At 45.6% G+C, this 24,516-nt stretch overlaps 1 protein-coding gene across 2 annotated transcripts in view; it reads left to right on the top strand.

Annotated features, from left to right (window-relative positions):
- GNAO1 (G protein subunit alpha o1) overlaps positions 1-24,516 on the top strand; it is a 252,292-nt gene that overhangs the window by 215,708 nt on the left and 12,068 nt on the right. Inside the window, exons 6-8 of one of the 2 annotated variants that reach the window (XM_036752428.1) lie at positions 1,117-1,246; positions 7,579-7,732; positions 15,625-18,481. In XM_036752428.1, the coding sequence (XP_036608323.1) occupies positions 1,117-1,246; positions 7,579-7,732; positions 15,625-15,812 (472 nt within the window). In that variant the 3' untranslated portion in view covers positions 15,813-18,481. Of the gene's footprint in view, positions 1-1,116; positions 1,247-7,578; positions 7,733-15,624; positions 18,482-24,516 lie in introns of those variants that run through there. The other variant, XM_036752427.1, reaches the window with a different exon arrangement.

The raw sequence follows: 24,516 nt of genomic DNA on the forward strand, positions 1-24,516 counted from the left end.
CTGATGGCTCCTGGATTCATGAGGGTTGGCCCAGGGTGGGATCACAGGGCTAGAGTCAGGTGATTTCTGAGCCACTGTCCTCCAAGGGCCATTCCCAAAGCTACTGTCATTTAGGGAGAGCCTGAAAAGTTGATCTGACACCAGACTGATTGGTTTGTTCGCTCCTAATTTAATTAGACTGCAGATCCTAAGAGCTAAGGGTATGGCTTTCTCTGAAGTTGGGGCAATGCTGATCCTGTCTCCCAGAGCAGCCCAGGTTGGCCTCTCTTCTGCAGTCAGTACAGATGTTCTGGGGCTGTTGAGTCATCTGTAGACTGCTCCCATCATCATCCCCCAACCCCTCCATTTGTTTTGATTGAGGTTAATGAGATTAATCCAGTTTTGAAAAAAAATGTGGTTTCCCCCCCCAACACCCCACCATGGGGGTCTACTGCTCCTGCAGCCCTTATAGTACTGAAAGGAACAGGCCCAAGGAGTCAGGAGGCTGAGGTCCTAGACCAATTCTGCCCCAACTCACTGTGTGACCTTGAACTTGTGACTCCCCACCCTGGGTCTTAGTTTCTTCATCTATAAAACGAGGATAGTATCGACCTTAATTGCCTCATAGGACAATTTTAAGGGTTGAATGAAGACAAGATAGCTTCAAAAAGTTAACACCACCATATAATCATCAAGGTTTGCCATTCTTATCTTGAAAGGAGGAGGTTCCCCAGTTTAGGTTGATCCCCAGTGGGATTATCAGGATCTTGAGTGTGATCCAAAGTACTGTACTCTTCTGTACCCCTCAGAGGTTTGAGAATAGCCCTGGAAGTAGAGGGGCCCAGAAAACAAGTGGAAGAGTTTTGAGGACAGGAGGAAGGTTCTTATGGTTTACCTGCCAGTTGTATTGCTGCCTTCAGGAGCCATGCCCGTGGGGGTGAGGGAAGCCCTTTGAGGTGCAGAGCCCTAGGACACTGGTTGTAAAAAGAAAGTCTCAGTCTCCTGTCCCCTTCTCCCACATTCATACATCATTATAGGGGAGGGGAGGGGATGAAGGTTGGCGATGCAGAGAGAGAAAGTACCTGCCTTGGGCAATGGCATCATCCCCTACTTTCCCCATCGCTCTCTGTCTCTCAGGCTGTTTGATGTCGGGGGCCAGAGATCTGAACGCAAGAAGTGGATTCACTGCTTCGAGGATGTCACAGCAATCATCTTCTGTGTCGCTCTGAGCGGTTACGACCAGGTGCTCCATGAAGACGAAACCACGGTGAGTGCCTCCTCCTTGGCCTTTGGTGAGAGGTTAGATCCTGGCTGGGGGGTGAGTTCTCTGTGGTCTGCTCCAGAATTTGGACCTGGGACAGGCAAGAAGAAAGAGTCAGTTTCAGTTAGTGTTGAACCCAAGGTGGGGATGCCTTCGATTAAAGAACGCTACAGATTTCTGGTTCCTGTTTGACAAAGGCCACTGGGTGTGAATCACCACTTAAGAGCCGATGCAGAAAAAGGAAAAAAAAAATGGCAACACTCAGGAAAACCTGAGACTGCCAGAAAAGTTCCCTGTGGATTTCTTAAAAGAAGTTGGGCCTCAGGAGTAAACACTTCGCCATTGAATCACGTAGTTGATCAGAAAGAAATCAGTTAAAGCCTAAAAGAGAAGTAAGTCTATAGGCAAATAAGGAAAATAAAATGGAAACCACAGTCCATAGCCAAGCCATAGTCCCCTCTTAGACTTTGCCAGAAAAGCCATTGGTGACTGTAGGCCTTGTTAGAAAAGCCAACGTCTTAAGAGAGTACTTGATTCTGGTTAGTTCTAGATCAATGAATGTGGTACTTATTGAAACTTGATCTTAACCGGTGTAACTGGCTCTTGTTCTAGTCGGAAGAAAATTACTTGGCACTCTCTGGTACCAGCCTTAATCTAGAGCAATCATTCTTAACTTGGAGTCCTTGAACTTTTTAAAAAATAATTTTGATAACTTTATTACAATATAATTGGTTTCCTTTGTAATCCTATGGATTTTATTTTATGCATTTAAAAAAATGTTCTGAGAAGGGTTCATAGGCTTCACCAAACTGCTAAAGGGTCCATGATGTAAAAAAGGTTGACAACTCCCATGTTTAGCACAACAGATATAGTTTTAAGGATGGCAAAGCTGCTGGCCACCAAAATGCTGTGAGTCAATCTTCCAGGGTCCTACAGAGCCTTCTTTAGAGTCCATTCATATAACTATATCCAACCAGAGTACACGGCCTCCCTCCAGCAGAAGCCTGCCTACTTAAATCAACATGGCTGCAATGGCAAGCCAGTGTGGTGTCCTGGATTGGCCTTCGAGCCAGGAAGACCTGAGTTCAGGTCCCACCTGTAAAACCTACTAGCTTGTGACTCTGGGCAGGTCATGTAGCTTCTCAGTACTTCAGGCAGCTGGCCAAGATGAAAAGTCACAGAGTAGGTGCTGATCTGCATCGGCAAATAGGAAGTTCCTTACACAAGTGAAAATCATAGGTCTGATGGAAAAATAACATTCCTACCCCTCACCCTTCAAAATGGCAATGTACTTAGAGAGGCCAGTGAATGGCTGAGTGTTCCTGAGAGCATTGTCAGAGCTAAAATGGGAGCTGGGGTGATGTGATTTGTACCTTTATGGAGGACGGTGGTGGCTTTGTTCATTTGTCTTCCAAATGAGAAGTGAATAGGTCATTTTTTTAATTGAATTGCTACATGCTCCCTACCAGCACTGACGATGGTCTGATGATGGTGTGGTGGGGAGATAGCATGGTATGAGAGAAAGAACCCTGCATCAGGAGTCAAGAGATCCGAGGTATAATGTTGGTTCTTTCACCTACTCCCTGTGTGACCTTGAACAAGTAACAACCTCTCTGTGCCTCATTTTCTTCATCTGTCAAATCAAGATGATCTTTGCCCTGCCTAATTTCTTGTTGTAAGGATCAAATATAGCAATAGTCATGAACACTCTTTAAAAATGTAGAAGTACATTGAAGATGTAAAATAGGATTAGTATTAGTGTGTGTGTGTCTGTCAGTGTGGGGTGTGTGTGTGTGTGTGTGTGTGTGTGTGTGTTTGGAAAGGAGACACTACTTGGGTACATTGAAATGAACCAATTTTGGTTCCTGGGTGATCCATTATGCCCAAAACACACATCCAGGGCAAGCTTCATTCCTCAGCCCTGATCCTTCTACGAAGCTGGGCTTTCAGCACCCATTCTACCCAAGAAAAGGGGCTTTCTTCAGATTCTGCTGACAGCTGCAGGGCTGGGCACATGCTGGGGGCTTGGGAAGAATTCTAGCTGTTGAAACTTTTTGAAATTCGTTCGTCCCACGGTTTTTGGCTTCTCCCAGTAAGTTGCGTGGAAAAGATACCTGAGCCCACAATGATGTCCTCGGTCAGTAGGGCGGGGAAACCCGAGAACTGGCCTCCTCTTTGTCTGAGTCCTTGTGGATTGCTTTTCAGGAGGGTTTTGCCCTGGACTTCCTGAAAGCCAATCAGTGTTTGCTTTGGTTTTTGGTTGCCTTGCATGGCGGAAAGGGACTATGCATCCCTGAGGAATAGATGGGTCAGTCCTTTCATTGAACCGATGCTCACTCCTCATTAACATTAACAAGGGTCCAACTCTTAAGGGACCATCTCTGGTGAGATGGGGAGACTATCAGGGTACAATGGGAAGACCATTGGACCACAAGTCCATTGATCTATCCTAATCTGGGCTCTCTCACTAAATGAGCTTAACAAGTCACTTAATCTCATTTTCCCATGTATTATTTGGGTCCTCACTACTCTTACCGGAATTCGAACCTATTTCCAGGGTCTGCCTTTGGCATCGTATATACAGATAGTCACCTTTATGCTTTATACTTTTAGCAGTAGCAGAAGCTGCCTGACTTGCAAGGTCTACACACCATTCATCTGATGTTCAGTCCCAGAATCCACATCTGTAAAAGTAAGGGACAGGCGTGGAGACCTTGGACAGTGTAAAATAGATTGCAGACAGGTGTGCACTGTAAGGAGAATGGACAAAGATTGTTTCTCTTCCAATGTCATTGTGTTTTTGGAAACTGAGTGGGCTAGAATGGGCTGGGATGAGTGACCAAGACTTGGGATGACATAGACAGGGCTAGTCGGCCAGGCTGGACTTGGCAAAGATGGGATGGCCTGGGATCAGGTATAAAGGGCAAGGGGATGGAGACTGGATTGCATTGTTGAATGCTTTTAATTCACTCTACTGCAATATCTTACCTACAAAAAAAAAGTCCTCATGATTGATCAAAGTTTATAGTCATATTAGCAATGTAAAGGGGCTTTTGGTTGTGGAAGTTGCTTGTAGCACAGACATATTTCTAGAACTAAATGTGATGTGTGGGCTGGGGAAAAAAAAGTTTCAAAAATCCAAATGAACCTTTAGAAATGGCTCCGCAGTGGTGACAAGACATCTGGCAGCACCATGCCATCTGGGTTATGCTACAGGTGACCTGGTGCCTCTGGACTAATCCTGGAGGATCTGAGTTCTAAGAGTATCCATCCAGGGTGATGAAGTATGGAATCCAGAATTTCATTCCAGTTCCTAGCATGCTTTGGTAATTGTGGGGCTTCTATTGGCAATTTTATCTCTTCTCCACCACTGATAAGCGGATGACAAAGGTTCCTGGGCAAACATATTTCTCTCCTTATTTCTATCTTTTCCTTCCTGTCCTCCCCCTCTCCCTTGCCTTTCTAATATTCTTTCTGCCTCTTCACTCCTAACCAGAGCCCAGGGAGAGACTGAAGGGAGGAGTAGCAGGGGTGATTGATTGGTTGATGAAGGGGAACAATCCCAGTTCCTTTCTTACCCTCCCCCACCTTTAGACTCTGGGGGGAACCAAAAGGAAAGTCTCCTCCCACATTCCTCCCTTCCCAACAGCCAGCCTCTCCCCACCTTGTCACTTTTTTAAAAAATTAAGCACTCAAGATGTCAAAAGTAACAGGGATTTAAGAACTTCTATAGTGCATAATCTTCTTCCTCCAATGGGTAAATGGAGCCAAAACCCAGCAGCATTAAAAGTGTCCAGATTTTTCAAGATTGGGCTGGTTTGTTTGGTGCTATCTCATCAGAGACAAAAAGCATTGAGTTTTGGCTGGCCCACCTGAGGAAGGGAGCTCCTGCACATGCTTCCCTCCTTGCTAGGTTGTGTCTTGACTCATGTCTCCAAGGATACTGGAGCCACCTCATTTCGAGAAGTCCTTGAATCCAGTCCAGGCCTCATCCTGTACACTCAGGACCTTCTGTGATGCTAATGCCTTAGGGGACAGCTAGAGTCTCAGTGTGCACCAACCCCTGAGGCTCCCAGGAGGCCAATTTGCCAAATTTAAAGATGAGATTAGAAGAGAAGGAAAAGAGGATGAGGAAAGGTAGAGTGAGGAAAATAAGTTTCGGAGAACCCCCCTCTCATTACAGGCAGCTAGGTGGAGCGGTGTATATAGAGTGCTGGATTTGAAGCCAGGAAGACCTGAGTTCAAATGTCACCTCAGACACTAGCTGTGTGATCCTGAATAAATCATATAACCTCTGTCTGCCCTATACAAAAAATAGGGATAATAATAGCACCTACCTTGCAGGGCTGTTGGGAGGATCAGATGAGATACTATGTGTAAAGTGCTTTGCAAATCTTAAAGTGCCATAGAAATGTTAGCTCTTGTTGATAATTAGCTGTTATCGCTAGAGAATGGAAGCATTAGCTAAATGCTATGGCTGGCATGGGAGTGGGGAAGATGAGAAAGAGATAGATATAAATATAGACATACGTACCTTTTATATACATATACATATACGTGCACACACATACATGTATATATATATGTATATATATATATACATACACGAACATAGATATATGAAATAAGGTCTGTGCCATATGTAGCTTGTGGTGTGATAGGGAAAAAAGGATAGATATACATAACCACCCCCACTAGCTGCAGAAAAACACATCCATACAGTCTGTGGGCTCCAGCCTCAGGCCTCCAGCACAAACTTGATCTTGGCCGATTCACTGGAAAGAAAGGGTTCTGAATCCCTCTTTGCTACAAAAAAGAAGAAGAATAAAAGCCTGAGCTGCAATCCACCCATTGGAAGTACCCAAGGGCCTCCTACCCCAGCCTGAGGAGCTGCTTCTGCCTAAGATGTGGGCCAGGGACTTATAAAACAAGATACTTTTTCTATGTTCCCATAATACCCACTATCAAAACACAAACTTCCAGTGGCTTGGGCCCTGGCCCACAGCTGGTACCATCCAGAGACAGAATCCAAACTTCAGTGGGGCAAGGCCCCCCCACCCTGTCTGCCATCACCCTGGGACTCGGGGGTGCCTCTCGTCTTTTCCTGGAGAGCACAGCTCTGGCATCAGCCCCTCCATCCAAATGTCTCCAGGTTTCTGCACACCACAGCCTTTCCTCCACTACCTGCTCTTATCTTCCCCAACAAAGACCAAAAGCTGAACATATTTTGAGAGAGCCACCAAATCTGTCAGGTATGAAGCCCTTCCCCTAAATCAAGCCAACCCCATTAAGAGTTGAAAGCAGCAGAGGTTTGGGATGATGAGGGGTGACTTTGCTGTGAATTCCCTTCTTTCCCCAGGAATCAATCACTTTGCTTTCATTTGTCCTTTTCATCATCCTCTTTCAGTCTTCATCTCCGTATCCTATAACCCCAAAGCTACTCTGGCTTCTGTGTATTTAAACCTCAGGACTCATTGGCCAGCAAGTTAATACTCTCCCCTGAACCACAAGCTGATATGGACAAGTTAGCCTACTGACTCCCAGTCCAGCCCTCTGATTTTCATGTGGTTTTGTTTTTTTTCCTATTATTGGTTCTGCCCAAACTCCTATTTTTTTTTGGTTTGGTTTCTTTGGTTTCGTTGTTTTGTTTTTTCTCCCCCAACATTTTCTTGGATCATCATCTAGAAAAACTCACCCCCCCCCAAAATCCACTGATCAATTCCCCTTCAATCCTAGCCCAGCCAGGCTAAAAATTAATCACCTAGTGGACAGAAGTCACAGCAAGATCATTACCAAGATGTCAGTACCCCCTTGGTGTCTGCTTCCAACTCTGGATTAATTCGAGGATCTCACCGGTCCTTGGTTAATGATATCCAACTGAATGCGTGCAACCTCCAAACCCTGCTGGCAAAATTGAATGAGAACATGACAAAAGAAATCTGCATGAGCCATGTTTCCATGTAGACATGTTCAGTGGGCAACAGTAGTCTCCTTCCCCTTTACATGCATGATGCATGACCACATATATTTACATATATATGAGCTGGAATCCTTTAGATTACCCAGCCTCCCCTCCCTATCACACCCCTGAAACAGCCCCGCCCCAGCCCCGCTGTCCTTGCCTGTGTGTTGAATGGAGTAGGGACCGCATTCGTGTACGTCTGTGCGGACCATTCTGCACCAGTCCTGTCCAGGCCACACATTGCGTAGCCTCAATCTACTCTCCCTTTGCTTTTCTCGTTGTCAGTGGTGATTCAGCTGGCTTGGATCCCTCTGCATGTCGGGTCACCGTGGGGGGTGGCACCCTTCCCCTCACGCCCCTCTCTGCTCTGTTACAGAACCGCATGCACGAATCCCTCAAGCTCTTTGACAGCATCTGTAACAACAAGTGGTTCACCGACACCTCCATCATCCTCTTCTTGAACAAGAAGGACATCTTTGAAGAGAAAATCAAGACATCACCACTGACCATCTGCTTCCCCGAATACACAGGTAAGGCAGGGGCTTCTCTAGGGAGCGACATAAAGCTTATCAAATGGGGGTCAGCTCTAAGTCATTTGGACTCGTGCAGTGGAACAGCAGATAACCCAAAACAGCAGATAATCAATCCAAAAATGCTGCCTGGAGAATGTATTATCCCTAGGGTTTGAGTGCAGACTTTTCCCCTAGTGCCATTTGGCCAGACAAGTATTAAAACGGATATAAGTTGTCAGCAGTAAGAATATCCAGTCACTATTTGTAATCCACTGCATATAATAGCAGTGAATAGAGAGAGGGCCTCAGAGCCAGGAAGCATGGAATGCAAGTCCTGCCTCTTACACATACTGGCTGTGAGATCTTGGGCAAGTCACTTAACATCTCAATGGTCTAGGAGATTTTCTAAGACTATACATTGACCTTCATTGGTAGAGGAAGTTTCCTTATCTGGAAATAAATCGGAGGCAGCTACATGCTACAGTGAATAGAGCTCTGGGCCTGGAGTCAGGAAGACCCAAGTTCAGATCTGACTATAGACACTTATTATCTGTGAGATTCTGGGAAAATCACTTAATCTCTATTTGCCCCAATTTCCCCTTCTGAAAAATGGGGATAAAGATAACACTCACCTTCTAGGGTGATTGTGAGGATCAAATGTAATATTTTTGTAAAGCACTGAGCACAGTGTCTGGCACATACTGGGGACTATATAAATGTTCCCTGTCGGGGCAGCTAGGTGGTGCAGTGAGTAGAGCACTGACCCTGGAGTCAGGAGGACCTGAGTTCAAATTTGGCCTCAGACACTTGACATATGTACTAGCTGTGTGACCTTAGGCAAGTCACTTAACCCCAATTGCCCTGCCAAAAAAAATCCAAAAAAAAATGTTCCCTGTCATTATTATCATAGAATAATAGATTTAGAGCCAGAAGGGACCTTGAAGTCTCCTTATTCTGCCAATGAGGAAACAGGCCCAGTGTGATAAAGTGATTCGCTCACAGTCAGATGGGTAGTAAGTGACAAAATCAAGATTTGCTTTTCCCACTCTACCAGTTCTCTATCTGAATAGAAAAAAAAATCACAGGTCCAGTCCCTATATCCCTATCCCTTTAGAGAATGGTAAAGTTGAAAAGTTTCTGAATTTGGAAACAAAGGACCTGGGTTTGAGTCCCAACTAACCACCTCCTATCCATGTGACCTTGGGCAAAGTGCTCCCCTCTGGAGGCCTCTGTGTCCTTCTCTGTACAATGAGAAGGTTAGATTAGATGGACTACCAAGAACCCTTCCAGCTTCAAATGCTCAGATCCTATCATTTGCGTGGGGTTTCTTAGTCACTGAGAGTGAACAATCTTTAGAAACACTGAGGGATCTCAGGCCCTGGGGAAATGAGCACCATCGACTCAGAGAGCACCAGGTGCCCCAGAGGCTGCACGAGAGAGGGAGGGCACCAGTGTTGGGAGAGAGAGGACAAAGTGGGGGCCCCTAAGGCAGATGTGCCCAGTGTCTCCACCCTGGGGGCCCCTGCCCCATCAGAAGTTAATGTTGCCTTTGGTGGTCAGAGAAAAAGAAGCTTGTTCCCAAATAGTGACGTCTCATGAGCATATGGTATTGTGTGGAAAGATGACAAGATGTACATCAAAGCCCCCTCATGCTATTCCAATCTCTCTGTGCACATATGGAGGGGCAACAAAAGCAGTGGGGTGGTTAGAGCTAAGCGAGGTTAGCTAAGAAGGCTTCCTGAAGGTGACTATTAAGCAGCATTTAAGAGGATACAGACTGGACTTGGATTCAGAAGGTCTGGATTCACATCCTATCTCTGCTCATTCTGCTCTGTATGACTATGGGCAATGATGTAACCTCTTTGAGCTTCAGTTTCCTGTTCTGCAAAATGAGATTGGATGAACTCCAGGTTCCCTTTCAGATCCTGTCTATGTAGTCTCTATGCTCAGTGGGGCTCCTGCATCCTTCCTGTCTTTCCTGGACCCTGTCTACCTTCCCCCTTCAAGAGGCCTTGAGTTGTCTCTAGAGTAGGAGAAAGCAAATTACATTTACTGAGCAGCACAGGATCCTGAGCACCCCACACCTCCAGATTTGGGGGGAACCAGGAGAAGAGGGAAGGAGCAGAGCCGTGAAATCACTCACAGGATGGACCAAATGAACAGGTCTTAAATTGTATCCTTGTATCTTGAGCATAGAAGACACCCTACTCTATTTATCCTGAGACATGAAACTGGGCCCCATTAAAGCATTGCTGGGCTCCGTGGGCCATGTTTGCCATAGACCTTCTGGTCTATGGTCATTATGACCATATTTTATCCACCATAGATTGCTTATCCCAACAGTGGATTATCCAAACTCCCTGCTTCTCCTCCTCTATCTCCATAATGGGAATACTGCAGGCAGGAGACTACTAAGGACCATCAGGCCATCAAGCTATTAAGAAGCAGTTTGGATCAAAGGTTAGCCTACAGAGAACATAAGACTATTTTCCAGGGTCTTTTTTTTCCAGTCCCTGGAATCTAATGAGCCCCACTACCCTCACTCCCAGTTCATACATGCAGGAAAGAGCCAAGGTCAAAGGATCATGGGTCTAGGGCTGGAGGGGACCTTAGAGGTCATCAAGTCATAGACTTAGAATTATAAGGGACTTTAAAGATCATTAAGTCCAACCCCCCATCTTACAGATGAGATCACTGTGGCCTGAAACGTTAAATGAGTTGGCCAGGGTCACACAAGTAATAAGCATAATCATCAGTATTTGAACTCAGGTCCTCAGAGCCAATGGTCTTCCTACAATGCTAGGCTATCTCTAATGGAAGTGCCGGGCCCATGGCCTACAGTGACCTGGCCCATTATGCTGCCTTGCAAGGAAGACAGTGTTTTACATGGCTAGTTCTAATGTCACCCAGAGGTGATTTAGTTAGTAAGTGACCACTTGTGTCTTTAAAAATATATACATTTATTTAAGAGATACAGAAAGGAAGTGTTGTCTGATGGATAGAGAGCCAGCTTTGGAGCCAGGAGGACCTGGGTTCAATGCCTGCCTCTGATGCATCCTGGCTGTGTGACCCTGGGCAAATCACCCAGCCTCTCAGTGCTTTAAGCAATGCTCTGACTGTGAGGTAGAGAGGAGACATAACTTTCTTAACATTTCCTCACCTGGGAATTGTCCGTACTGATGAAATCCCTGCTCTAATCCATTCCCTTATTAAGAGGTACTATTTTTGAAGGCTATCGAACAATGGTATCCTGGTTTTCTAGGGTCTTGGGCTTGATAAAGGAGAAGGGAGGTATGTCTCCATGTGGTATCTCAAACCCCATTCATTGTGCCAAATAGCAGGGTCCTACAACCAGACAGACTTCTTTTCCCACCTCTGGACAGGGCAGAATATGGGATCCTCAGTTCTCAGGCAGCAAGATCCTCCCTAACTTCTTGCGTCCCTGAATGCTCTGCCCCTTGACATTCTCCCTGGAGCAGCATCTATTTGTTATATCACAGGAACTGGAGCCCTTTCTGAGATATATGGGGCAGGCCCTTCAGCCAAGCTGCTATTTTGTGGCCTGTTTTACCATCAACTTTAATCTCAGCTTATCAACCTGTGTGTCCGATATGATACCTAGTGGATCACTGGACATAAGGCCCTGAGACAAAAGGGCTCCTCTACCGAGGCCAGAGCTGGAGGGCTTTGCTCTCCCTAATCAGGCAGGAGGACATGCAGGCAAGAGCATGTCTGATCAATTTTGAGCCAAGTTTAGGGGACAGATGTGGAGGTTGGATCACCCTGGCCAGTGCCCAAGAACCCAGAATGGCAAGCAAGTCCCTCTCCCTCAGGTCAATCTTTGCTGCCACCACTAGCTGGTGATGTCAGTGGGTTGTTTAGTTGCAAAGAAAACAATTCACATCTTCCTTGGAGGTGGCAGGAATAGATATAAAATTAAATTTAAAATATCCCTGGAAGATGAGGACCAGATTGCAGGGCTGAGCCCCAAAACTCCTACTCCTCAAAGGTATGACCCTTCTTCATACTACTAAACCTGACCTCCAAGGAAATCCAGCTGTGCCCCCAGCCTCCGGGCTGAATGTCAGCAAACCTTCTCTTCCAGAATTCCACTGAGACAAGGTTGGGGCTAAAAAGCTGATTTATTAAGAAATCACGGAAAGAAAGAAGGGAAACAAAACAATGAAGGCACAGAAGATCACAGCTACTGTAATATAAAGAGATAGCAAGAATCTTCCGTTTAACCTTGTCTAACCCCGTCTTCAGAGTCTTATTCTCCACCTTGGTTTCTGCAAACAGCTCTTAGCCAAAAAAAAAAAAAAAATGGTGGGCGAGGTGGGGGTGGAGAATACTGCTCCTGCTTCCAAAAGAAAACCATTTCTTGGAAAGAAAAGACATCTTGCAGGTTTCAGCTCTGCACCCCTGGGAGGCAAAGAAAAGCTTTCCCTCAGTCACCTCAAGCAGCTAGGGAGCCCAACAGAAGAGTATTGGACTGGCATCTGTAAGATTCCAGCTCATAATCCTGCTACAGACACTTGGTAGCTGTGTAACCTTGGGCAAATCACTTAACCCCTCTCAGCCTCTGTTTTCTCATCTGTAAAATGGGGATAATTATAGCAAGGTTGTTGTAAGGGCCAAATGAAATAGCACATGCAAAGTACTATATAAATGCTTATTATTGTTATCATTATTATTATTATTATTATTATTAATCATGACCTCCAAAACTCCCTCCCCACAAAGGGTTTCTTCATTGATAGGGATAGGAGTGTTAGCTTCCAGTGAATGAATGACCATTTATCAAGCACTTAAGCACAATGCCTAGCAAATAGTAGGCACTGAATAAGTGCTTGTTGAATCTCTGAAAGTGATCTGACCAAGGGAGAATCTCCTTATTTCTGATATCTATACCTCTCCTAGGAGCAGTTAGGTGGTACAGTGGATCGAGGGCCAGGCCTGGCGTCAGGAAGACTCATCTTCCTGAGTTCAGATCTGGCCTCAGATACTTGTTAGCTATGTGACCCTGAGCAAGTCACCTAACCTTGTTTGCCTCAGTTTCCACATCTGTAAAATGAGCTGGAGAAGAAAATGGCAAACCGCTCCAGTGTCTTTGCCAAGAAAACCCCAAATGGGGTCACGAAGAGTCTAAAACGACATAACAAGAATGCCTTAGCTGAGGTCACGTTAGCTTTTTTGGCTGCCTGCTCAATTCCCAATGAGCCCACAATCTACTAAAATGCTGAAATATTTTTCAAACTAATTGTTGTCTAACCATGTCTCCTCCTTCTTTTATTTATGAAGTTGATTTTTTTTGACCAGCTAGCAGCTGCTATGGGGGCGTAAAGCCAACAACAACCAGGTCACAGAACGCGGCAAGCCCAGGTCCTTTTCATTTGCTTTACTAAGGAAAGCAACGTTAAGGGGTTAACAATCTTACTTTAATCCAGCATACAAATATCATCTACTCAGTTCAGGGGAAAAAACCAGCACCCTGAATTACAGACCAAATACAATTCATAGTTACCAACATCTGAGTGTTCAGCCAGGGAGCTCACAACGGCTGGCCCACGCCACTCTTGCTGTGGCTCAGAGCTCCGAGACAGAACACCAACCTCTGCACTTAAGTATCCTGTTCAGGGCCCCGAAGGGCCCCGAACTCACCCAGGCTGGGCATGGAAAAGTTCCCTACCCCCAATATCACATCAGATACAAATCAATGGCTCCCAATTGTCTCAGTGCTGAGAAATACAAAAACATCCCACTTTATCTGCCCCATTGAAACAAATGCCAGGATCATTAAAGGTCAACAGCAGTAATCCCTTTGTGTCATCAGAAATTCGCTCCTGAGATTTTTTCTATCTCCCAGAGAAGCAAAAGGCCTAGCTAATCTGCATATTCAACAAGGAATTATTTCTGTTTTCCCTGACAATCAATTTCAATGTGCCAAGGGCCAGATGGAGAAGCGGTAGAACAAGTGACCAACAATATCATTAGTGTTCAATAGACATTTGTTGAGTGACTACTGAGTTCACATCACTACATTCACTGCAGGGTGGGATAAAGAAAAGCATGGGTGTGATAAGTCACTATGCTCATGGAGCTTCCGGTCTAGGACAAGTAGAAGACACCAACACAAATAACCATAATACACAATTCTATTACCAATGCATTAGAGTTATAAAACAAAAGTCCTGTGATGGTCAGATGTCATGGTCCTTGCTGACCTGGGCAGTCAAGGAAGACTTCTCACATGAAGTTGCATCTGAGTTAGGCTCTAAAAGAAGGTTTGGAGGAAAGAAAAAAAGAAGACATTCAAGGTAATATCTTATATAGCTATTATATAGCTATATAATTTATGTAGCCCTTACTATTTGCAAGGCACTGTGCTAAGTCCTTTACAAATGTTATTTATTCTCTCAACAACCCTGGGAGGTAGATGCTATTATATTATTCCCATTTTACAAATGAGAAGACTGAGGTAGACAGAAGTTAAGTGACTTGCCCAGGGTCACACAGCTAGGCAGTATCTAAGAATTGATTTGGCCTCAGGAGTTCCTGACTCCAAAGAATAGCAAGAAGGAAAGAGTTAAGTATTGTTTCTAAGGCAAAAATCGGTCTACTTTCTCGGGGGTGCAGATTGCATAGAATGAAATAATAGAAGAGGACTCTAGAAAACAGAGAGATAGTACCTTTCTATTTTGGAGATTTTGGAGGGCTTTGAATGCCAGGCAGTTTACGTTTTATTCAGTAGGCTACTAAAAAATGGAATGGGCTACCTCAGAAGGTGGTAGATTCTGCCTCCCTGGAATTTTCCAAGCAAAGGCTGAAAGACCATTTACTTATGACCAGTGTTGTGAAGGGAATTCTTTTTTTCTGGCATAGGTTGGACTACTTAGTGGCTGAGTTCCCTTGTGAACTCTGAAATTCTGTGGTTCTGTGAAGGTTTCAGGGCAGAGAAGTGAGTGATATGACCATATTTACACACAAAGATTAGTCCAACAACCTGTGAAGGATGAATTGGAGGGAGGAGAAAGGGGAGAAAGGGGAAAGATGTGCTGGGAGACTATTCCAGTAATGCAGGTGGGTCATCCCAAAGGCATGTTCTAAGCTGGTAGCAATGGGAATAGAGAGGAGATAGCAGACTTAAGAGACATTGCAGAAGTGGGATCAACCTCTCTCTCCTCTTGGTATCCCTTCAGGGCGCAGCTTAGGTGCCATATTCTCCCAAATAAGGCCTTTCCTGATTCCTCCTTTATTAATGCTCCTCTCGCCACACGCTACCAGAAATTATTCTGTATTTCCTCATCTATGCCCATGTTGTATCGCCCAGTAGAAAGTAAGCATCCTGAGGACAGGGATGGTTTCATTTTGTCTTTATATCCCAAATACCTTGCACATAGTAGGTTTTTAATACATGGCTGTAGAATTGAATCGAATTGGAAAGTCAGAGAGAACAATCTCAAGGCTATAAATATGGAAGCCAAGTTGAATAATGGTTCCACAGGCAGGAACAATGAATTCAAAAGGAGGAGCAGGTTCAGGAAAAAGGTAATAAGATGGGTTTCATCCAGGTGATTATGGAATCTTCTGTTCTGTTCTGTTCTGTTTATAAACAGAAGAAGGTCTCATTTCTTTGGTGTGAAGTAGGCATGGCCTTGTCCGAAGACAGAGGGATGAGTGAGATGGCACCTTAAGGAATGTTCAAGGGCTGGGATTTTATTATCGTCATTATCATCATTGTAAAGTATCTGACTAAACCAGGAGAGACACGTACCTGACTCCAGTTCTCTAGGAGATGACCCGTCTGTATGCACTGGCATTGACACAATACATGATAGTAGGACTCGTAGTTGTCTCTGAGTGGATGCCATGGTTACCATGACTTTATCCTGTCTCTCTTTCTCTTCTAGGCCCCAACTCCTTCACTGAAGCTGTGACCTACATCCAGTCCCAGTATGAGAACAAGAACAAGTCAACCAACAAGGAGATCTATACACATATCACTTGTGCCACTGACACCAATAACATCCAATTTGTTTTTGATGCTGTGACGGATGTCATCATCGCCAACAACCTTCGTGGCTGTGGACTCTACTGAGCCCCTAGGCCCCCAACCTATCCCTGAGACCTCCCCAGCCCTGTTCATCCTCCCCTGTCCCCTTTCCCTTTCCCTCCTTGGAAGAAGAGTGTCTATACCATTCACATTACTCTTCCTCACAAAGAAGGAAGAATGGAGGGAGCGGGGTAAGGGAATGGAAGGAGAAAACTCCTTCCTATCCCAACCCTGTTACCCCCTTCAAGGCACGTCACGTCCAAATTCCTCTCTAAGCCTTTGTTTTTCAGATGTAGGAATGGCAGCCAGGATTTGTGGTGACTGGTAGCAGGGCAAGGGTGCCAGAACAGTGTGGGATAGGGAGGGATCAAGAAGAGGACAAACAATGAATCCATTCATCTGCCTCCCAGACTCACTTTTCTTAGCTTAATCTATTGAAATGTGTATTGTAAAGGCAGCCTCTTTGAACCTTCATATTGGAAGGATACAGGTTCCTTGACTACTATTCTTGGTTTCTGGGTCTTCTTCAGTTTGCTACAAGTTTGGACAGGGTCTAGGCCTAAGCAAGTATCTCTTTGATGGGGGTTTCATCCTAACTGCATCAGTGGTGGTCCTGTGTTTGAAACAGGAAGGGGTCAGTACTCGTCAGGGATATTGACAGAAAGCAGAAGCAATCATTCTGCTCTTGCTCATATCTCTTCCCCAGGGGCAGCATTGGCACCAAAGCCCAGGATGGGGTGACCTTCCTGGAGCCCATCAGACCATTAGGCAAAATGTTCAGGCATTTGGGTCATACCTCCCCTCTCTCACTTCCCCCTCCTCATCCACCAAGTACAAATGGTCTAGATTCCTCCCCAAACCCTCAGGCTCTTGCACATTTGCTCCCTGGAAGATGGTACCACCCCTACACTACTGGTCCTCATGACCAGTCACCAATGATTTCTGTTCCCCAACCTGCCTCTGCTTCTGGGTAGAATCATCCACATTAACAACCCTTAATAAGGAAGGGAAGATGATGGGGGAGGGGGCAAGACAACCTGTGTGAAATGTTGGGGCTCTACTGACTCTACTGTTACTCCCTTCTGTCCTTCCATGGCAGGAGATCCTGGGAGGTTCCATGGACTCCCATCTTGAGAGCTCAGTCTGTAGCAGCTATGTCTGTGGAGGGGCCATGGAGTAGAGTGGAGAAGTTGCAGATTTGAGGAAAGAGGGAATCAAGGGAGAAGGCAAGAAAGAGAAAAGAAGAAGTGTCCACTTAGAAAAAGCAAAGGATCCAGAAGGGGTTATACTGGAAGCTCCAAGTCCCCTGGCCATTTTTCTAGTAATATTATTAAAGCCCAGAGGGAGCTGCTTTTCTCTGGGATTGTTTTCTCCCCTCATCCTATTTCTGGAGAAGTTGCTCATAGGATCTTGGGGCGCTGGGGTGGGGAATGAATTTGTCTTTAAATAGTGATTCATAAAAGTGTTCTGGGCAGCTGTTGGCAGTGGCTTCCAAGGGATAGGTGCACTATACTCCTATAGGAGCATGTGGACCTCCCTGTGCCACCCAGGAAGCATGGAGAGAGCATCACACACCACCTCCATCAACCCAGTGTTGTCGTGGGAAACCAAGGAATTAATCGATTTTTCCAGGCTTCTGTTAAATAGGGGATGGGAAGGGAAGGGGATTGAGGGAATACAGGGTTCACAATCCCTACAGAATTATCCCTCCACCTGGAAGGAGGAGAGTAGCTGCCTGAGCTGAGAGGGTATTCCTAAGAGGTACCTAGAAAGGATCCACCAGTACCTAACTCTCCTGAAGAAAAGACTTGGTCAGGATGCCACAGCTTCTTTCACTCAGCCAAGTAGTCAAGAACCAGGATCTAGGGGCTGTGAGACTAGGTCTGTCTTGGAACTTTCTCATCTTTCTGGTGCTGGAAATTTCCTCTGATCCTGATACACCTCAGGGAGTAGGTTCAGTAGAAGTCTGGGAGAAAAGTTAGTGAAGAGAACACTGGCAGTGAATGTATCCCTATAGGTGACAGGACTGGCAGTCAACTCTTGGCCAGGGAAGCATCTTCCATATTCTCTAGGCCACATTCTGTGTCACTGACACAGTGGAGCCCTATGGGGCCAGCTGATGACATTTAACCAGAAGACCTAGAGATTGGAGTTTGCCCCTTCTGGGTGGCTGCCACTGGTGGCTGTGTGTTGTATACAGTCCAGCTGTGTCACAATACAACCTTGTGCCATGATTTCCAATCTTCCTGCTGCTGTAGAAATATGCCCATCAGCAACTGAGAAGTAATAGCCCTTTGGGGAAAATGTTTCACTCACGTCCTCTCTTCCAGGGACTGAAAGCCTGGATTTTGCCCTTTACATGATTTCAAGCACTCAGTTCTGAAGGGGAACAGTCCAAGAAAAAGCCCCCAGAGAACCAGGAATGCTCTTTCCTAGTTCCTCTGCATTTGCTGAGATGCCCTTTGGCCTGTCCCATGGCCTTACTGGTCTGGTTTGGAAATAGTAAAAGGAGGAGCCACCAAGAGGTTGTGACTGTGGGTCTCCAGGTAGCTACCTCAGTGCCAAAATGCCAGTGGGCCTGTTGGCTGATAGAAGTTATTTCCCAATTGTTCTCCTCTTCCCTCTCTTCTACACCCCTGTGTTGTGGTTATCTGAATCACTATAGGCCATGCAGTGAATAGGCACAAAGGACAATAAAGAAATTGTTTACTGGGTACCTGGAATTACTCCCCTTTTTCCCCTCCCCCCCCAGAGGCCCCAATACTTCTGTCACTAGCAATCAGTGTTGTGTTGCTCCTTTTGTCCATTGATTATCTGAGTGACATTTCTAAAAACCTATCTAATGTTAATAGCTACTATACAGAGCAAGGCTCCACAATAGAACTTTGGGGCATTTAAGAGAAGGTGGGAAAAGATAAAGCGACAGCCAGTTCACTCAGCATCTTACTCCATGCCATTGTCTGCCAAAATGGTCACCAGGTGTGTGAAAGCCCTGAGGGAAGCAGCACGACCTAGGAGAAAGAGCAGGGAATCCAGCACAGAGACCTGCTTCTGCTCTCGGCCAGTCCAAGGCAAGCACTGCCTTGCTGTGCGGCCTTGGGCAGATCCCTCCCCTTCTCTTGGCTTCAGTGTCCTCATCAGTAAAATGAGGAAGCTGAACTAAAGGGATCCCTAAGTCCCCTTTCAGCCTTGACCTTGTGTCAGTTGGGTGTGGTAGATAGAGGGCCAGCCTTGGAGTCAGGAAGCCTGGGTTCGAGTCTCACCTCTGACACATACCAGCTATGTGACCATGGGTAAGCCACTTAATCTATGAGAACCCTCTAAGATTAAGTTACAGATAAGTTCCCATCTCTGGAATACCAATAAAATCACTGTTCTAGACCCAAAATGATGAATTTTCCTGGCATTCTAGGCAGTTGTTCTCCCAACCTTCCTGGGCTGCCGCTCTTCCCACCTTCCCCTGTGGACATTTGAAGCCCCTCAGTGGAGACCTAGGAGGCAGTGAAATGAGCTCTAGCTCCAGGGTGAGGGGCACTAGTTTGGACTCCACACCTCATGGCTTTGTCTCTGTGTGTGACCTTAGGCATGGTACTCACCTCCTCTGCACCTTAGCTCCTCATTTGGAAAATGAGGTTGGATTGGATTGGATGGTCTCTGTGGCCCTTTATCCCTCCTTCCTACCATCCATGCTCCCTTTTCAGAATCTTTAATTTTATTCAATTATAACTTCCAGGACTCACTCCTTTACTTCACTGCCCCCTGGGCCCAACCAGCCCAAGCTCTGGTAGAAAAAGGTGTCTAATGACTGTCAGATAGCCTGGCTTTGTTTCCCAGGACACAAACACCCACTTAATAACTCAGTAATTACCCCCCTCACCACAGACGGTATAATTACATACTCTGGCCTGGGAGGAATAATGACAGTGGTGCTTGGTTGTTTCTGTCATCAAAATCAGCGTAATCACAAGAGCCAGAGAACACCATGTGGGCTTGTCTCAGGGGCCTGGAGCTAGCCCCAGGAGCCAGCATTACCCTATGCTCTGTGCCCATGCCTCCCTTAGAGGACTCTGGCTCTGTAATTACCTGATAGTCACATGGAGTCCTCCTAAATTCGTGGCGGTGACAGATTGACTACCACCACCCCCGACTCTGGTTAAGGGCTGAATGATAAGAAGCAAGACTTGTCCTTTGTCACTCTCATGCTCCCTGAAAGGGTGAATGGTTCCAGGGTGTTCCCACTCTCATGGAGATTGGTGATTTTCAGAAAAGGAGCCTGGAGAGGTCAATTCTTGCTTAACCAAAGGAACGACACTCTAATGATAGCATTTCAGGCCCTCCACAGGCCAGTAGGATAAAGGGACTATTTTTTGGTCAAGGAGACCTTCGAAGTCAACAGTATGCTGCAGCCAGGTACTCTAGCATTGTTAAATTTTCAGTGGGAGCATTCACATTTCAGAAATCTGCAAACGCTAGAAATCCGGGCTTGATTTACTTTTGTGTTGATTTGTCACTCTAGATTTAAGAAAGCAAAGGAGAAAACATTGGTTATTCAGATCAAACTTAAAATTGTGTCCTGTAAACATTTTTTTGAATTGGAGAGCTGATTGTTAAACATTTACTAGCATATTCTTGGCTTGTAGTGTTCCTCAGGAATTTACTAAACCTCTCGAGGGCTCAGTTTTCCCCTTTGTTAGATGAGGATGTTAATCTAGATGATCCCTGATGTCCCTTCCACCTCTAAGTCAATGACCCTATGACCTATGACATCGTGTAGGTCTCCATCTTCTTGACCTGCTTGGCCCTTAACATGGTGTAAGAGAAGGAGCACCTCCAGTTGAAGGTGTTCGGAATCTGGAGTCAGAGGACCTGTGTCAAACCCCATCTCTGATGCTTATTTAAGACCTGTGTAACCCTGGGAAAGTCACAACCTCTCTGGGCCTCAGTTTCTTCATTTGTAAAGTGAAGAGGGGGTTAGATTCCATGGCCACAAAGATCCCTTCTAGCTATAGATCCTTTGAGAAATCAATACATACTAACTATGGGGCCCCAGTCAAGTTGCTTGACTCCCTGGGTCTGTTTTCTTACCTGATAAAGAGGTTGAATTAGATGACCTTCAAGGCTTGGTGTTGGTTGGTTTTGATCAAGTGCCCTGACCCAGGAATTTCAGTTCATCTATCTGGATTTTGTTTAGGAATGTTTGATTGGAGCACTGTTGTTTTGAAATAGGAAAGGTGAGAGAATAGAGTGAAAGCCAGGGGTGTACTAAAGCCAGTTCATACCAGAAAGCCAATTGTTAAAATTTTAGTGAACATTTATACCTTGGAAATTGGCAGATATATATCAGAGCTCAATTTATTATTTTGTTGATTGTCTAGACTTAAGAAAGTGTTGGAGAAAATGTTGATAATGCAGATTAAAATTAAAAGTGTGTTGTGAGTACTTTTTTCTTCTGGAGAGCCAGGTGTTAAACATTTACCAGCACTCCCCTAGAAAGAATTTGGAGATTTGTCCACAGTTGCCATAAGAGGAAGGGGACTTCCATGTCTTTATCAATATCTTTAAAGCTTCTTTCTAAATTAGATCCTAATGTCTTACCAGTCCAATTTCACCCCTTACCCCTCACTCTCTGACCCATGACCAAGGTGGGAAAGTAGGTGAAACCAACCCCTTTTAAAATCAGCTTGTCCTGGGCAATGCCTCCAGGCAAGATTGCTCCAAGCCAGACATTGCCTGTGGGAGCCAGAGGAGGTTAGTTTTCTGCCCAGAGTGCTGAATGTGCGACACCTGAGCTATTTGGTAAATTAGGGGATTCCCCAAAGCTGTGAAATGGGGGTCTGGAGGTAAGCCCAGTTCCTTGGGGGCATTAGTCCCCCTCTCATCTCAGGGCTTTTGAGCATTAGGACTTCAGCAGTGGCGATAAAAGTCAAACTAGCTACAGAAATCAGCCAGCTTGGGGTAATTGTCTAGCCAGGCAGATGGAATAGAATAGGTAAGTCATTGTGAGCTGGGAGGTGAGAGTTAGAAAGACAGGAAAAGGGAGATGGGGGCTAAGGAATGCTATTGGTCTGTGGCTTGTGAAGGTTTTTATTAGCACCACCTCTCCCAGTGACCTCTACCAAGGTCCTTTCCTTCTCTCTGCACATCCCTTACTGGAGGAGTCTGGTTTCTGGACAAAGGTCAGAAGCCTTGAGAGAGAACAAGTGCTGACTATAGCTGACCCTGAGGAGGCCCCAGGTGCCTTTTCTTCTCTTTCTCCCCAGGGGATGAGCCATTCCAACCTCCTCTTCCTGCCCTTCAATATGCCAATCAAAGGTCAAAACTCCTGACCTCAGACCACCCCTGACCCTGCACCTGTAAGTCTGTCCTGTGACTGCTTTCAGTTTTGGCAAAATTCTCTTTGATGTCCTTATCCACCCATGCCTGTAGGCAGTCATGTTTCACAGTGTGAGATTGTTAACTGGACTTTCTTAGGCAAGAAGCTAGATGTTCCCATTCAGTCAGGACATGGACTCATCTTTCTTCTCTCCTCCCCACTATTGTTGCCTATCCTATCCCTAGCCATTTAGGCAGTGTACCTAAGAGAGGGCTACTGGCTCTCTGAAGGTCAGTGGGAACCCCATAACTGCTTGAAGGTCCCCTAAAATTCAGGAAAGGTATCAGGTACCAGCCTTGACCCTGGTACCTCCTTATTCATGCTGGGTGACCTGATAAAGTCTAAGATTTTCTATTAATAGAATGAAGAATCCTATAACAAGGATATAGCCACCCAAGGTGGTCCCATATAGCGCTTGGCATCCTCAAAGTTCAGCTCCTAAGTCATCCAACGTAGGTTTTGGAGATTTCCAAGGTTAGTGATTCCATAGGCTCTAAGTACATTCAAGGAGTTCTGTCTAACCCACATCCTTCCTGCTGTCCACTCCTCTTATTCTGTTCTGGTACATTGCTTAGCATGCTCCAGAAATAACCCATCATTTCCATGAATATTATTATGAAGTCACTCCTGTCTTCTTTCCTTCAGGCTAAATAATTCTAGGCCCCCTCGTGTTTTTCAGAAGGCAGAAAGAGAGTTGGAGGTCTAGCCTTCCTGCTCTTTCTTGGCTTTTCTCTGGTTCTTCATGGAGTAAGCATCCTCCAGGCCACTCACTGGTCTCACAGGAGGACAAGGAGCCAACACAAGAAATCCAGAATCCAAGTGCAAAGTTTCAGGATGTAGGGAAGTGGTGTAGAACTGCTTTGGATTCTTGCAGAGACAGAGTCGATCCTAAGTGTGTAAAACAGACGTTTCAGTGACCATGTTCTGTTCCCAAGCCACCATGTCTCTGTGCTGAGGCACTTGAAGGAGTTGACCATCCAAAAATGGAAAGGACAAAGTTGTAGTCTGAGGGAAATCAGACCCTAGAAAGATCAACTGAAAAAGGATGTGGATGAGAAAAAATGCTTAGCACTGGTAGATATCTAGAAACCAAGTTTCCCGTTGCTCCCTGGCATACAGCCTTTGCCTCCCTTTCTCCAGACAAAAATTAGGAGACCACTTAGTAACAACACTTGGGATTCCTTGCTACAAAGGTCTCTTCTCTGGATAGCTCCTAGCTCATAGAGCAGCTTCCACCTCACAAAAGGCACCAACCAAAGGGCCCTGAAACCCAGGAAGAGGCAGGGAAAAGGGAAGAAAATCATTCTTTATTCCAAAGCTCTAAGCTTTTCACTTGGCCTGTTCTGTACATTAATCCTAGCCTCTCAATGGAAAAAGGAAAGAATGTGGCCAGAAGAGGGTTCCCTCTAAGAGGGAGCTGTTCTCTCCTACCCTCTCACCAAGATCAGCCTTAAGCCAATGTCTTTCTCCTTCTCAGTGAATACTGGCAACTCTACTGACCAGCAGCACAGTTTTCTCCTAACTTCTCCCTGTCCCCCTTCTTCTCTCAAGTGCTCTCTTCCTTGAAGATCTGCTCTCAATCTGAGCTTTCCTTGGTACATTTTCCCTTCTCCCCTGCTCCATAGTGCAATAACAGTTCTAGTGTGGCCATAGGGATAGTCCCCTGCCATCCTGCCTTGGCTTCTTCCACTTGCTTTTCCACCCCTGGCATTCCCCACTCAGTCAGTGGACACAGCCCATCTTCCCACCAGGAACTCAAAACCCCACCCAGCTGATGGAGTTTCCCATCTGGTGCCTATTTCACTCTTTGGCAAAGCCTTCTCCTTTGGGTGCAGTCTTGCCCTATCCACCAGCACCCCTACCCAACCTGTATTAACTGTAATTTTGTAAGAAGAGTGACTACTTGGTTTAATAAATCCTTAGTTACTGTAATAATTTATTGGCTGTCCGTAACGTATTTATTAGTTCCCACATGTTAATAAAGTGCCAGCTCTTTCCTAGCGTGATCATGTGTGTTTGTGCTCCCTCCTTCCACATCCCCCTTCTCTCCTCCAACACAGTCTGATCCCTGGAGAGTATCTACTAAGGTCCTGCTGGTGAGATGCCTGGTTCACATATGTCATTTAGCCAAATCCTCATACAGGAGCAAGCAAGCCTGGAGGCAGTGGTGGGATAGTCAAAAGAAAACTGGCTGAGAAGACAAAACCTGGTGTCAACCTGATTCTGCTCAACAAATATTTGTGTGACCTTAAGCAAGCCATTTAGTGTCTTTGGGCCTCAGTTTCTTCATCTGTCAACTTTTTACTTCAAGAAGCTACAATTTCATCAATGTGGGCACTTCTTCCACCAATGTAGATCATAATACCCTCCACACCT

Source organism: Trichosurus vulpecula, chromosome 3 (genome assembly GCF_011100635.1).
Source record: "Trichosurus vulpecula isolate mTriVul1 chromosome 3, mTriVul1.pri, whole genome shotgun sequence".
Taxonomy (NCBI): domain Eukaryota; kingdom Metazoa; phylum Chordata; class Mammalia; order Diprotodontia; family Phalangeridae; genus Trichosurus; species Trichosurus vulpecula.